The sequence below is a fragment of the Gavialis gangeticus genome, unplaced genomic scaffold (assembly GCF_001723915.1).
Source record: "Gavialis gangeticus isolate Ggan-Ray unplaced genomic scaffold, GavGan_comp1, whole genome shotgun sequence".
NCBI classification, from domain to species: Eukaryota; Metazoa; Chordata; order Crocodylia; family Gavialidae; genus Gavialis; species Gavialis gangeticus.
This window is the reverse complement of record NW_017729022.1, coordinates 29,797,240-29,813,955: the sequence shown is the minus strand read 5'-3', so window position 1 is coordinate 29,813,955 and position 16,716 is coordinate 29,797,240. Positions and strand designations below refer to the sequence as shown.

The window sequence follows — 16,716 nt, the reverse complement described above, 5'->3', positions numbered from 1 at the left end:
GAAATATAGATTAAATATTAAATCAAATGCAGACTTCAGCTCAATGTTGTGACTCAACTCCCAGGCAAATTGTCACACTGTGGAAGCCTCAGCCTGACTTAGACACATAGGAGAGTAAGTAACTAAGAATGGGATACACAGAGCCAATTAAACTAATCAGGAAGCTGCCTAAGGTAGCTGATAAGAAATGCCAAAGAATGAGGGATGGCCTTAATCCTGCCCCTCAAAGGTAATTAGCTGCCAAATCTGGGATGGAGGGACATGCCTCCTTGAATTTAGGATTAATCAACTGAGGTGCTCACCTTATATCTAGCAGTCTGGTGGGAACACTTATCTGGATCGTGGGAGTTCTTTCTCAGTTCAACTTGCCTTCTGCCTGCTTTACAAAATGGACCTGAAAGCAGGTCTTATACATGTCTGACATGAGCACTCTAACCATGAGCCTATATGGGATTCTGGGGAAATTCTCTTGGTCTTTGCTATTGAAACTGTTCCATTTTGTGTAATTACCTAAATATTCATTGGACCAGAATAAGGATGATTCATTGGTATTTGAATTAGGGCATTTACATGGGAAATCTAGGTCCTATCCTGTATGTCTTGTAGTCTAGTGTTTAGTGAACTCATTGGGAAGATTGGAGACCTGGTTTCAGATGCCTTCTCTTAGTCAGGCAGATGAGTGCTCTAAACATTAAGGTACAAATGGTGTACCACTTCTGCTGCGCAATGGTTTTTGCAAGACCTAAACCTTTAGAGAAGTTCTCACCATGTCTACCAGGCCAGGGCAAGACAGATGGCAAGACAGTTTGGCAGAACTTAGGCAATAACCTGTTTGGTACTGTCAAAAAGAGACTGGCTCTCCATTCACTTCTATGGAACTCTATGGTAGAAACAGAGGCACCCTGGGAATTTAAGCCTTTCCATACATAGTTAAGTGTTTGCTGAGCAGGGCAGGGCAGCAGGGGAAAGAGGGGTTGGTTGGGATTTCAATTTGGGACTTAGCTATCTAAAGGGCAGTTAGGTCCCTTTGTAGAAGTAGCCCTGACTCCTAATACTTGGTAATATAAGGAGGGACAAATCCTGACAGCTGTAGACTAAATGGCCATTGGTACATAGAATTGCACCGCAGCGCCAGGTGCTTTTAAAAGTGCCCAGCACTTAAACTAAAACTCAAAGCTGTTTTAGTTTAAAAGCACACCGCCACCATTTTCCCCAGCGCTGATGTGCATTTTGCCATTTATACAAATGTATGTGATGCAGTGCCAAGAGCGTCAGCTTGCATGCAGAGCAGACTCGATCTACGCCAGATGACATGGCGGATTTCTGGTGCGTTGGAGAAGACAAATGTATGTATATAAATGCCCAATCAGAGGGCATATTAACCCATTTCTTCTGTATGTTTCAAGTCCTCGTTGTACTAACAAAGGTAGACTGGACCAACCAGGGTTGGCACAAAATGGGATGCAAAGGAACTTCGCAGTCTCTCCAGAGTCAAGATCCAGGAAGAATCTTGTCAGGGCAATGAACTAATTGCAATTAGCTCTATACTGGTAACCTGAGATTCAGGACTGTACGGTGTAGTATTCTCTTCTATGGACACGTGGGACAGAGCAGGGACAGCAGCAAACTATTCTTTAGCCTCCTCTTCTGTGGTTCACAACTCTGGCTTGTACTTCACATGTGAGACAGGATTAAGCTGAACAGTTTTGTAGGAAGTGAAAACTAAGGGTGGCTATTTTTACTATGTTAGTTTAGTACTCGTTTCTGTATATGAGGTTTCCATAAAGAACCCCTTTTTAATGTGACAACACTTGAAAATAATTACTTGTATTCGGTTAATTCATTTGCTTTTACATAATTTAAAATCTTTTGAATTGGCAAATGATAAAAAAGACATCTGATTGCATGTTATCCAATATCCTTCTAAAGAGATAAACAAAATGCAGACTGTGTAGATGGTATGTAATAAAATAAAGGGAACACCATATATATTTCTTTTTGGTTGAAGTATTTTCACATCTAGCTTTTACTCACAAAGTAATGTAAACCACTTATGCCTCATGACATGATGTAGAATGATACCTGTCATTTACAGATGACAACTTTGAAATACCTTATTCCATAAATATCAGCTCTAGGACATCTCATACACACATTGTTCTAATACAGAACAACCATATCTTTTCAAACACTGATGGCGTTATCAATGCTTTCAGTTAGCTCTGTGTACAATCATAACCTCTCGTTATTTCTCAATAAGGACACTGATATTTTGACCTTTTCCTGCAATAGAAGGCAAGAATCTTTCCATGCTATCCTAGCGCAGACAAGCAGGTGGTTATTTTAAAGGGCTGTCTGATGTATGTACTTCACATAGTTCTATATAATTTACTGGAATTTGATGCACTTGTCGATTCTCATGGTTTCCTATGAAAGAAGGTCATCTTTTCCCTCATGATTTTCTGGTGATTATGTGGAACTGAAAAACACTATACGCATGGGCAATTTACCCACTTATCAAAAACGTATTTATTAGAGTATCACAACAGTAACACTACAGTTAAGGAGAAGGTGATCATCCCATTCTGAACCCTGTAGTCAATCACTCATAACATTTTTAAAAAATCTTTCTACGCAGAAATTTCACATTACAGGTCTCAGTCAGCCCACAGACTGATTTCTTTTTAAGTCCAGACTAAACTATAGAGGTATATTTGAGTTTTAGGCAAGTAAAAATGTACACTACTTTTCCCCTCCAATAGTATTGCTTAGTAGTTAATTTTTCACTTGGATAGCTCAGAAAATTACGTTGTTTTAGAACTCTAAATTTGCCACTTACATAATGGAGATGTTTAGGGTGAACTGGTTAATTTTTATAAAGACATCTGGTTTTGAAGTAATGAAATGAATAAGGTCTGAGTCTCACTCGCTTGGCTCAAGTACTGTAAAGTGGTCTTACTGTTGGTGTTAATGGCATTTGTACTCAATTAAGGTGCTTCTGCACTGCATGTGCACTGTAAAGTATCTTTCCTGTTAAGATGAGACTTCACCAGTAAAGAGGTATGCTCATGTGTTAGCTAGGACATAGTAACTAACAAAAGTGAAAAAGACTACTGAAGTCAAAGGTTAAGTGAGAGCCAAGTTAGAGGTCAAGTTAAAACATGTAGGAAATCGACCTGCCTTCAGTAGCCTGTTACCTTGTGTTAATTACCGTGATAGCTAACATGAACTATAAACACACTTTTTCCTTTTGAAGACAAGATTTAAGTGAAAATAAGGCTCAGTAACATGAGCCTCAGAACCTACTTTCCAGTTCTGCGTTGCCTCAATTTCTATTAAAAATCAGTAATAGGGTATATGTCTGACTCCTTGCAGGAAGCACACATTTCCCTAACAGATCAGGTCCAGGTACAATCTAAAAGAAAGTGCTGTGGTGCTGGCGAAATACAGATTTTGTCTATACCCAGTCCTTATATCAATTAAAATATTTCAGGTTAAAGATATAACTTTTCCACCAAAATAAATAAATTGGTACAACCCCTAACTGGTGTCTTTCATATACTGCAATTGTGATTGTGTGATTTTGGAGGAAACTGCAATTCAGCGGGGGGGCGGAGGGGGGGAAAAGGAGGGGGGGGCTGCTGACACAGCAAGATGGCTGCCACCCCCACTCCTTGCCACTGATTGGCTGTGAGGGCTGCCCATCAAACAGCCCCACCCCCTCCACCAATTGGTGGAGGTGACAGGTCCGCATGACACAGCTCTTGCAGCCAATCAGTAGCGAGGGGTGGGGCCATAAGGATCCCCTCAACCAATCACGGGGGGGGTGGCATGCTTGGCCCACAAAAATGGCTGCCAGCCTTAAGATCTGTCCACAAAATCAGCCAGCTGCTGCCTTAAGTTTGGTAGACACCTACTTACATCGATGTAACTTCTTCCCCTTCCCTATTGGAATAGCTTCATCAATATAAGGAATTTTTATACAAATTAGGACTTGCTAAAATATTTCTGACAAACTTTCATGGAAAAATGGCAAAATGAAACAAGTCAAATCAAACTCAAATGTTTATGTTGTTTGGATTGGACTTACCGTTATTGCACATGGGAAAAAAATGTTCAGAGGGTATCTTCTGATATGTCAGTCTCATCACACATTCCCTTTGTATTCTTTTCTTGGATGCATGCATTCACTAACTATGTAAGAGAGTGGGATTGGCTTGATTTACACACACGCGATAGGACAAAGAGTAGGCAGTAGCTTGCTGCTAGTGGCCATGTTCAAGTGACAGGATCAGTGGTCACTGAACTACTGTGCATCTTCAGCTTTGGTGCCAAGTTACTGTATTTCTCCCTGATCCTCACTGCTGTTAGATTATGCTATAAGGCAAGATCTAATGAATGATTTTGGTTCACAGAGCCCCCTTTACTTCTTTACCTGCTTTGAAAGATGAAAAGAGGAAATAGAAGCAATCCAGGTCAGATTGGACAGCTGTCAGACTCAGAAAGAGAAAAACAAATGCTGTTCCATGAGGGGCATTGTGGCATCAACCCTCACACAGTCCCCATCTGAGAACTGTTAGGGAAATGAATGGAATCCAGCATGTGGCTGCTCAGAAACTGTTGTTCTTGGGGGATGTTTATGGTGGAAAGGAAGAAAGACAATGCCTGATGTCTTGGGCTTTCTCAATGAAAACGTGGTTGTGAAAACTGCAAACCATGTGCTCCAGTAATTCCTTTTGGATTACAAAAAGGAAGAGTCAAGAGAACCCAGCTCCTCAAGGATGAATATTGCCTTGGGGACATAAGCCAAGCAGGTTGCAGGATGTGGTGATAATAATGACGGTGTAGAGGAACTTAGTACAGTGTCAGTCCTTTCAGCGTCTTGTCCTGAACAACATGGGTTGCTTTGAGAGGCTGGTTTTGTAGCAACAGGCAATGGATTTCATATCATCAAATCAGTGCAGGATTGTAGCTTCCTGCATATCCATTGCCTTGATCATTGCTTCAGTCTGGGTCGCTGGGAAATCTTTCTGCAAGGTGGTTCACAGGTACAGATGCGATCAGTGGCCACTTCAGCCAGTTTTGCTCGGCATACTAGGCAATTAAAGAGGTGCTGGCCTTGATCTCTGTGCCTTGCAAAATGAAGCAGGATGTGGAGAAAAATGAAGCTGTGATTTACATTATGAAAATATCTGAATGAATCGAGAGCAGTCATACAGGCATCTTGCACCCACTGCTCTTCACAAACACAAGCAGCCGCCTCCACTTGTCACTTGTTTGCAGACTGCTAATAAAGCAGGTAATCAACATTGTGTGGCTCTTGGATGAGGCCACAAAGTTGGTCAGAAGGAATAATACAGGGGTCAACCAAGTAATTCTGTCACTATACCTGCTGAAGAGAAAACTAATATGCATGAAAAGTGTCTTCCATCAGTATAGTGAACAAATGGTGAACCCTTGGTAAAAATCATGGTGCATTTTCTGCTGTGAAATCATTACCTCACACCACTAAGAAGAAGGAGCATCATGTGGTGGTAATACATTTGGTCACCCATTTTTAAACTGCTATGGCTTCCTACCTCTCAGTTGAATACATGAAGAGGGATATACCATGCAACCCATAGAAAATTAGGGTTGGAAGGGACATCAGGCAGTCATCTAATCCAACCTCTTGCTCAAAGCTGGATCATCCCCTATTAGATCATTCCATCCAGGGCTCTGTTGAGCTAGACCTTAAAAACCTCCAAGGATGCAGATTCCACCACCTCTTTAGGTCAGGGTGCCCAACCCCTGGGCCGTGAATGATTAGCTGCCAGGCCGCAGGAGGGTTAGCTGTCAGAGTGGAAGTGACCGTGGACTGGTAAACCGTGGACTGGCAAACTGAGGACTGGAAGTAAGCAGCATACTGTGGACCAGCAGCCAACCCTTTATACTGAGTATAAGTACACTGCTGGTCTGCAGTTTGGCGATCCGCGGTGACTTCCAGTTCGCAGTCACCTCCAGTCTGCAGTTTGCTGGTCCTCAGCATAAAAAGGTTGGCAACCCCTGCTTTAGGTAACCCATTCCAGTGCTTCACTACCCTCCTAGTGAGAAAGTTTTTTGTAATCTCCAACCTAAACTTCCTTTGCTGCAACTTGAGGCCAGAACTTGAGTTCTGTCATCAGCTAGAGAACAGTCCAGCTCCATCCTCTTTGGAACAACCTTTCAAGTAGTTGAAGGCTGCTATCAAATCCTGTCTCAGTCTTGTCTTCTACAGACTTCAAAGTGTGCAAAAGTTAGAATACTCACCAGAGGGGCTGCCTGCCAGACTTCCAAAAATGCTTCAGATATCAGCATATAAGACAGGATGTGGCAAAGATTTGGAATTTTAACATGAGTTAAATATCCCCAATATACACGATGTGTATAATGGCATTAGAAATGACCCACAGTCCCATTTTATGTCTATACTGTCTGCACCAAAATCTGGAAGCTCAAAAAAATCCAACAGACTTGATGTGAATGTGTATATTACATATCCTTATAAAAAGGAAAGTGCAGCTTGACCCACACTTATAGATTCCCTTAGGGATGATCTACCCCCACAACCTCCAGCTGTAAAACTGTTTCAACACCGTAGAAGCTGTTTCAGGACTCCAACAGCCAAACTAAGGAAACACCCCTGGATTCCTCCCCTCCCCTTAGATAAACAGCTTGGAAATTGCCCTTTCTGGTATATACCATCTAGGTTACCCTTCTGTGGTAACAAGCACACCACCTCTGAACCAACTGCAGGAAACGTCTAAGGATTCCCACAGCAGCATCAAGTCCGCCATGGTATATGTACAGTGCATGCAGAGGCGCACACATTACATATATCTAGAATTGTTCTCATTAATTGTTTTTACTGATTTAATCACCCAAGATGTCATTTGTGTCAATGTTGCATACACATACAAGATGACACCCTCCCTGCCCTGATGAGTTTATAATCTAATTTTAACCAAGGAACAATGAATGAGTGATGGAAAGAGAAATGAAGAAGGACACAGATAATGACAATGGATCATAATTATATTAATTAGCTATGCACACACCTTGACAGCATGGCATCATTTGAATATTGAACCATTTCAATTTTTTTTTAAAGATATACATAACAGCCATCCCAAAATTATTGCTCAGAACAGCCATCATTAGTTTGCAGACTGCTTGTATTAATCACAGCAGAAGTAGAATTTAAGAGGAGAATAGTGGCTGTATGGATTATTTCAAGAAGGACAGTCTGTGAGTAAAGGGCAGAGATGAAGAAACTGTGAAGATGACTGTGTGAGAAATTGATAAATGAGCTTTCAAGGCTGGCATCAATGGCAGACTGAGGGAGCTGTGTGTGCATGATGTTATAATGATCTGATCAACTACACTATAGTCAATGGCAGTCTGTCTACAGACTTCAATGGGAGCTGGATCAAACCCTGAATGACAAGAGCAGACAAGAAGGGTGGGACTGTGTGTGAAAGTGTCAAGCAGCCTGAAGTACTACAAAAAAAGATATTAGTATTGTGACCAACTTTATGCTGCTTGGGGAAACTTAACTTCTGCATTCCCTCACCTCTGTGCCTAAATTCTAGGAATAAAAATGACATCGGTTTCATGCCCAGCCCTGAGCCAGGGCTAAAAAGTGTATGTTAGATACTGGGAGCAGCAATAACATTTCAAGGTCTGATATACTGTGAGTAATCAGGGCTAGAAACACACACCTTGCATCACTAGAAATTGGAGATTCTCAGATTTCCACTGCTATCCAAGTGTACAATGTTCCTTTCTAGCCCTGCAGGTTACTAATGGTCTATGTTACCTTTACCCCTTACTGACCTACAAAAGAACAAAAAGGAAAGACAGGCATAGGCATGCTTAGCTATTTCCTCCTTCTAGTTCAACTTACCCTGAAAGGAAACATGTATACCTTTTCTGTACTACAAACTGGGATCAATTCTTCCTCTATGCCCATGCATGTAGGGAGGTATGGCTCCCTCTCTTCCCCTTTTAATCATGTCGTTCAAATCCCCAACTTTCCTTCCTCATCCACCTCAATTCTGATATACATTTATTAACAGCTTCTTCATGAACTACTAGGGAAAGAGAGAAATGTTTTATCCTAGTTGCAAAACAATTCCAAGCTGATAAAAAGCACTGGCTCCCAGGTCTAGCCATTCTCAAGATAGTTGCTGCTATGATCATGTCAGAACTGAAGGTGGGAAAGAAGCAAGATGGTAATCAGAATAAAGTGATTTCAAAATCCTGTATCTAGTGATCAGCCAGGGATAGCAATGACTTTAAGGACAGGAAATGTTTCTAAGCACAGGTTTTGGACCATGGATCATATTTAAAAACTTGCCAGAAGTCTCAGCCTTAAAGTTTCTCTCCTAACTATTTTCATTTATTAGTTTACAGATTTTACATTTAGGAGATGCTTTACTACAAAAGATAGTTTATCTGATGTTCACACTCTATAAAGAGAATTACATTCATTCAATCATCTGAGATATAAAATAGCTGCTTTGAAATATATTTGTTTAAAAATATTTTATTACACTACCTAACTTTTGCAAAAATTACTAACCTACCTGCTTACTTCCTATCTTCCTCCCCACCCCCAAACTGTCTCTTTTCCAATTCATTTTCAAGCAGCTGAAATTGGATGCAGAGCAACTAAACAATTACCTAAGATCAATTCTGAAGAAACAGTTCAGGAAAACACAAGTATGCTTTACGAGATTCCACTGGGAGGAAAGTTTATTTTTACCTGATTTGTTAGACACCCATATAATTGCCTCTGATGAGATGTGGCTCGTATTTCCTACTGCAATTGTTAATGGAATCTGCCACAAGTAGCTGCAAGACAAAGGAGGGGGATCTAAGAACAAAAATACTGAACTGATTCTTCTCACTTACAGCAATCAGGGATCATGTCAAAGAAATCAAAACACCAATTCAGTAGCAGTGTAAAGATTTTGATTCTAACAAGTTACTTTGATTTTGAAATGCATTTGCTATTAGTAACAAAACAATGAAAAAGTCATTCATCTTTAAAATAAAAGATACTAAATTATGGTTTTCATTTTTTACAAGCTATCATCACCAGACAACATTTCTGCTATGTTTCTTCTAATTCAACACTCTGCTTTACAAAAGAGGAAAGAATCATCTCCCAATGAAAGACAAGCACTATTTACATTCATTAAGGAAAAAAGAATCTCCCAGGAAAATACACGCTCCATTCATCAGACTCCAAAGTTTAAAAACAACCTAATCTTTTAATACCTTCTTAAAATGGTGTGATGCACTATCATTAATGGAAAGTGGTGTCATTCAATGAATAGGCTTGATCCTCCCACATGGTGTGGTTATTTACATCTTTGCAAATTAGGTGTAAAATGCTGCCACTCAAATTTGGACCAATGTAATCATAACACAGGAGGAATCTCTGCATCTTTGTGGTAGGTATGCTAAGAATCATCTCTCATTAAAGATACATTTTATAATTCATCTAAGATCATTCATTACCTTTTGCCTTACCAAACAGAAATTACTGTACCTCTTGTCTCTGTTTTGCAAGACCAAAAAGATCACTTCTTGACTTCACCATTATCTTATCCTTAATCCCCCAAATCAAAACCAGTCTTTCTATAACCCAGTAAGAAGATTCCCTGAAGAGCCTGCTACATTGTTTTGTACATTACTGAAAAAGGAAGCACTTGCCAGGAATATTCCTTTTATGCACAAGTTCACTTCCAACTCAGATGTTCTGCAATACTGCCTAGGTTTGCTCCACACACAAAGTTGCAATTTTAAATCACTTTAATTAAAATGGTGCAAGCTTGAGTAGGGACAAAGCCCTAAAATCCAAGACCAATTTTACTACTACCAGACTATGCAATTACAAAATTAGTTTGTGGCTAGATATTTTATATCACAGCCATCCTTTCCTTCAGTTTTATTCAGTCTTCCTTATTCAGAAACTTGTTCTATTTAACTATAAACAATACACAATGTGTCACAGTCACAAATGCATTTGTTTGTTAACAACAAGTAACATATTAATGCTTGCAAGAGACTGTGAATCTGCTAGGAATCTATCTGTAGCACAGTGCTGGAAATTACACCCATTATGCAGTGCAAGGCAGTACGTCTTATGCATCTTCAACTAGAAATGGTAAAATATTATTTCTGTTCCCCTCAGAGTGCATCAATGAGACACGGATTATTTGATTCTTTTCCTTATTATTTCAAAGGTTTGATCCAGCAAATATTTACACGCGAATAGCTTTACACACTTGACTTCTCATGCACATAAGCATTTCTAGCATCTGAAAAACAAACCAAAATAGAGCAGTATGCCTGGGAGAATAATATTCCAAAACAGCTATTCTTCAATGTGGGGAAGATGCTTAGAAACCTGTATCACTGCAAATGTTATGAGCCACAGTGGAAGGCAAAATATGATTTCAAAGTGGTTTATGGCAGCCAAAAAATGCCAATGTGATTTTGGGCTGCAAGGGTACTGGCATCACATATGTAATACTCTCCAGCTCTCTGCCTTAGCTTATAGGACCAGAGTGAATTCCTTCTTCATCTTCTCTCTATTCCATCCCCTTTTGTTGGAGTCAATTCTTTTCTCTGTTTCTTTGGATGAAGGGAATGAATTCCTACGTTTTTCTTAGAACAGGAGCAGCACTATTCCTCTCCTTGTGTCTCATGTCCATGTGGTCAGAGACGTATACATCTCTGACTGGCTCTCTGCTGCTTGCTCTTACCCATTAATTCTAGCACCTAGCCTTGAAGACTAGAAAACAGACCAGTTGATACTTGTACCCTCAACCATATGCCTAAAGAAACAGGGCAGCTCAGGTTCTGGGGGAAAGAACATTTAATGGCTATCAAGCTACATTCACAACTAGTACATGGTACTTGAAGGGCTTCAAAAAGTCCTATACATATACCTATGTATATACATACACGTAGTACATAGTATATACATATCCAAGTACATATACATCTACTTTTAGACAGAAAGATGGTCTCTGTACCTGGGGTGTAATGTTCAAAAGTAAAATGTGGCGTACCACATTTGAGGGAATCTATGAGGAAGAGGAAATGATAAATTTGAAATTTTACTACATGTTGGGATTCTGTGATGGAACTACATTGAGCATAATTTTGCACATTCATAAGTATCTTGAAGAGATGCATGAAAAATGGGACTACTATTGAAGGTCAATATAAATATACCTGTTATCAGTATTAGCACATTATTCTTGTAAAGAGTTAAACTCAAGTTGACAGGATAACATTCACAATTAAAGCAAATGTACTGCAACTCTTTGTTGTGGTGGCACCACACCAATGCATAATACAGAAGTACATTAGTATCTGCATTCAATTTACAAAATAATTTGGAGAGACTTGTTTGATATAGTAATACAATTTAGTAACTGCTGAAGTGCATGTAATACCAGCCACTAGCTAATTATGCTGTGTTTGGATTATATAGATTTTTTTTTTGCCTTGAACATTACATTACAACTACATAGCCTGTATTAGTGCACTTTATCTTACTAAAAAAAGATCATATTTGTGATGAGTACTTGCTTATGCCTTAACTTACAACAAATAATAACTGAGAAACCTCAGTGGAAAAATTCAGACTGCAAACTACTATGCAAACATGGTACTTCACCCTCCTATCTGTGATGAATAGTAATGATATAGTAATATTGAACTTCCAATAGAACTATTAGCTTTTTGTAAAGACCACGCAAAGCAAGAAAATACACGCTAGTATTTCTCCTACTGACATAATAAAGATCTCAGAATTATTATAAAGAATGGGTGAGATTCCTGGAGATACAGATTTTACACACCTCTCAACTACTTCTGTACATTAATAATTTTTTCCTGCAATTTAAACCTCTATTTTTGTCATGAATCATTTTCCTGTTAACTACAATGTGGCTGCAATGTCACCCTTGCTATACAGTGAACCCTGTGCTTTTCAGTTTACATTTCCTCTCCTCCGTTCCTTTATTCAGTGCTATTTTGGATGTGCTTTTCACTCTGCCTGCTGTTTTATTTTACTTTGTTTTTCCATTTGATTTTTTTTCTGTAGTAATTCTGATCTCAATCTAAACCGGGGTAGGCAACTTCCAGCACATGTGAAAGAGTAGGGCATGCAAAGGCATTTTGCTTGGCACACATACCTCAGGGCAGATGGTGGGGAAGGGGCCAGGGCTACCCTGCCACATCAAGGATCGGGCACTTTGTGGCTCCCCTTTCGTCCACCCCTACTATGCCAACATCTTACACGTCAAAGGTGCAGGTGTTTTTGACACTCTGCCCAACTATGTTGCCGACCCCTGCCCTACACCTTTTAAATCCATGCTGCTTGAACAGATTCATATTAGACAAATTAACCCAATTCCTGTTATTATTGACAGTGCAATTAATAAGATTGTTTGATACTCAAAGCATCTGATTTTAGGTGCTAAAATCCTTGAAATTAATATGATCACTTTTGGTGAATCCACAGTACATCTGCCCCTAAAATATTGTCCTAAAGACTGTAATCTAAGCAACAATGTTTTGGGAGTGTGGGCATTACAAGAGAGCCCATATTTGTGGCTCACTGATCCTAACATTTAAGATGGAACATAGTATCTATGCTGGAGGATAAAACTTGGGATGTTTTATACTTACCCAGTATTAATATAGAGTGGAATGACAACAAGGGAGGAGGCCATTTGGATGTGAAGTATTATGTCATGATCTATGGCTCACATTTTCCCATTAGAGAATGCAGCAAGATCTGACAGTGTTATGGAAAACTAGTATTAGGGAGGTCTGCAAGAACCCTACCAACATCTGAAGACTGTTCAGGAAAATTACTGTGAGCTGTCTCAGGGCCAACCTATTTCTCTTTTTCAGCAGTGGCAGGTTTTTTTAATGGCATGTTTGGGGTGTTGGGTTGTTTTTTTTGGCAGGGAGGGGGTTACTTTAGCAGATCAGGAACAGGACTCATTTGTAAAGCCAATAGAGAAGACTTTGCAGCTATCTTGTCAGTGAAAAAAGAAACTTCCCTTGGGGCCGAAAGGGATTTTATCTAAGGTTCATTGATCCACTTTTTGTTGTGTTTTCAAAGATGCCTAGACTAGAAGTAGTGAGATCCTCCTTATCTTTCCTAGCAAAAAGGGAATTTGAAAGATATTAAGAACTGCAGACCTACTACACCTTTGAATTCAAATTACAAAAGTCTGCCTCCCATTTTACCCTAAAAGAGATTTAGGAAAATAGCAAGGAAATTACTCTATCCTCATTAATCAAATTCAGTTAAAAGTTGCACAGTAGCAGATACTTTGTGTGCTTTGGGAAATTTTGAAACTAGGAGGCTTGGGTCAGGCCAGCTTTTGAAGGAGTGACCATACTTTACTTGCAGTTGGTCTTGTCACAATATCACATTCACTTGCAGCGTGCTCACCTGTTACCCTTACATACTCACGGACTATGTACCTTCATAGAGAAAACCAGAGGAGAGGGCAGATAATGCTACATTAGACAACAAGGTACAACTGTCTGTTGAGTTTATTTGTTTTTGTCTGGATCATTTATTGCATCGTGAAAGGGCATTTCAGGGTTTAAATGTACAGACCATGGAGAGAGGAATTTCACTTGTCAATGATAATTTTCACACATGCAGAAGATGTCACAGTGCTGGTAGGCAGTGTAGAAGATGAGGACATATTTTTTGACACTTCACACAACTTTTCATCTGCAGCCAGAGCAGCGATTAACATGGAGTGCAAGGTTTTGTGGGTAGGGGGTTGAGGCTCTTTGCTCTGCCAGAGGACTTAGAGCCTGTGATTAGTTCTCCTGGGGTTATAGATATTTTAGGATTAACCTTCAGCAGTGATTTAATATCTTGGTTGAACCAAGACAATCAGTTTGCCTCCTGATAGGTTAAAGTGATGAGGTGGAAGAGATGGACCCTGACACTGGCAGAAAGGGTGATGTTAATTAAAAAATGTATTTTACCTCTTTGCATTTATGTGGCATTTGTGTATGGTCCCCCTGGAAAACTGTTGTTTAAGTTGACAGGGTTATTTATTTAGATGCTCTGGGGCAAAAAATGTAACCTTGGAAAAAGAAGTGCAATTTGTTTGTCAGTTAAAGAAGAGAACTTAGGAAGAAGATATGCCCAGAAGCTTTCTTCATGGCTTTTATTTTACTTTTAATTTTTAAAGGGATTATGTGGGTAAAGGTAGGGAATGACAACATGTTTTCCTTTTACTGGACAAAGTCACAGGAGAGGAAATGAGTAAAAAGAAGATTCAGCTTGTGAAAAGGGTCTTTTCTTTGTGATGTTCCGCCCCCCCTGCAAATCCCATCAGGCTTCTTGCATACAGCTTGATTACACATGCATTTCCCACTGTGAATCTGGGCAAAAGCACTACAGCACAAGGGCTCACAGTTTAATGAAACACTATATTGAATAAGGTACTTAATAAGGAATATTTCTGAGACTGTCACTTGGAAGGACTTTAGCTGCGTGGAACTTTGCTTCATTCAATAAGGATTCAAACACAGGGATATATGGTAGTGCATACCTCCTGACAAATAATGTAAGAGGCAGCTATGTGGTTAGTGGTACCATCTCACAGATTTTGAAGGCTCTGTTGATTGGCCTTTATGCACATGAGGATCACTGCGGTGGCTGAGCTGGAGCACACATGCAGGAGCAGTCCATGTTTTGCATATTCAAACTCAAGTGTATTTGTTGGTGCTTGTGCTTTGGCTCTCTCTTATTTTGCACCCCTGAATGTTTGCACCCTGTGCTGAATGTACCTTGTTTTAGCACTGGCTCATGGATGATGGAGCCTTTTCAAACTGAGAGGGCAAGGCCTGTGGCCTCAGGCAGTAGAATGGAACTGGAGGGATTCCCATAATAGATAAAGGCTGCCCCTGGGGACATTGATCTGGATCCAAATATTTTCACTATTCTGCTCTCCTAACATTTGTGTTTGGAATCTGCTGGCCTCTCAACTGACTGGTTCTGATGGTGCACGGCCATACTAATGTTTCTGGCATCTGGACTTTTTTCAGACATCAGGGGATACTGTTCTTTCCTTAGTAAGGAAGGATAGACAAACTTTAATTGAATATTGTCTTTGAGAAAGAGCCACTGTTCAGCCTAAAGCTTTAGTTCAAACACTTTGCCAACAATGGAAGAGAAAAGCAAATGATGAGTTTGTCAAAATGGGATTTGATACATGGAGCTATGATATCCAAGTGTCTTTTTAATTATTGGGACAACTAGTATATGGGCTGGTGGGTTTGGATGGTTCCTTTTTATATTTTATTGCTACCTCTATTCTGATAATAACTTTTGGTTACTGCTTTGATATTTACTTTCCATAAACATAAACGGAGGGAACATAAAATACTGTGTTCACTTTGCCTGTACACTTTCATAAGTGCTTGAAGTCCAATGCCTAACATAATTTTTTTATCATTCCAATTAAGCACTAATCCTCTAGGACCAAGAAAACTTTTCAGTGTCATGTCAGAATCACTCAAATAAAAAAACATGTGCTTTTTTAGGTGATCTGTTGATAATAAAAAGCAGCATATTATACAATATAACACATTCTTCTAGTGGCTACCAACCAATCTGGCAAGTATACCATAAATTAAGCTCCACATCCTCCCTGAGTACCATTCTGATCCCCTTCCTCTGTCTGATCTGCCGCTTTGCTTTCCAGTCCCTGGTCTGTCTGCCGTGGTGCTGCCTGCCACTTATGGCATGTATGCTGCAGGTTGGCCAACCCTGCCTTATTTGACCCCTCTTAACGTAGCCCCATCTGCTTCTTGAAGGGTGGACTGATTGAAATAGAATAAAACATTAACTGTTTTAATCACAATTTAAATCACCAGAAAAGAACACAAATATTTAAATTAGTTTCACAAAACTTTGACAGAATTTGGAATTTTGTGTCTAAAATTTTAGATTGTTTTATTTCAATTGTAAATGCTTTGGGTTTTCCTTTTTTTTTTGTTTAATAAGTGATTCAGTTATATGACATATTGGTAGAAGCAAGGCTTTTTTTTTTTAAGTGATGTCTTTTATTAGATTGCATCACTGGGAGAGATGTTAGACAAGCTTTTGGGTCCCAGGTGTCCTTCTCCAGGTTTTGGTAAAGTATCTTATCAACCTTTACAAAATGTTATAAAAGAATGAATTTACAAGTACTAGTCCAGTTGGATCCTTTTTTTAATAACCACCATTACCTTTTACATTTCTACACAAAATCCTTCATTTTTATACCAACAAGAAGGGGCAGGAGGGTGTCAAGGGGAATGGATGCACCCTCCTTTCAGTCAACCATGCCACTGGAGCAGCAGCTGGGGACTTTTTTAATTCCCTTAAGCAAGTAAGTCCCCCCTGCCTTCCTCTCCATGTTCAGCAGCACTTCGCATCTCCTCCTCCCCTTACCATTACTGCTATCTCCTACTTTGGAGCCCCTGCTCCTCTACTTCTCCTGGGTCATTTGAGGACAGCAATAATGACAAGTTGGGAGGTAGGGAATTAAAGGGAGGAAACGTGCCACTGATCATGAAAGGAAGAGGGGGAGAAAAGATTTTTATCCTTTTGAGGGACTTTAAATCCTCCACTGCTGCTCCTAC

At 39.7% G+C, this 16,716-nt stretch overlaps 1 protein-coding gene across 1 annotated transcript in view; it reads right to left on the bottom strand.

The window, feature by feature from the left end:
- The window catches only part of TRHDE (thyrotropin releasing hormone degrading enzyme), a gene marked incomplete at its 5' end in the record, with an annotated part of 416,585 nt that overhangs the window by 81,031 nt on the left and 318,838 nt on the right, over nt 1-16,716 (bottom strand). The window contains one exon of the mRNA XM_019515785.1: nt 8,786-8,874. Within this exon, the coding sequence (XP_019371330.1) occupies nt 8,786-8,874 (89 nt within the window). The remainder of the gene's footprint in view (nt 1-8,785; nt 8,875-16,716) is intronic.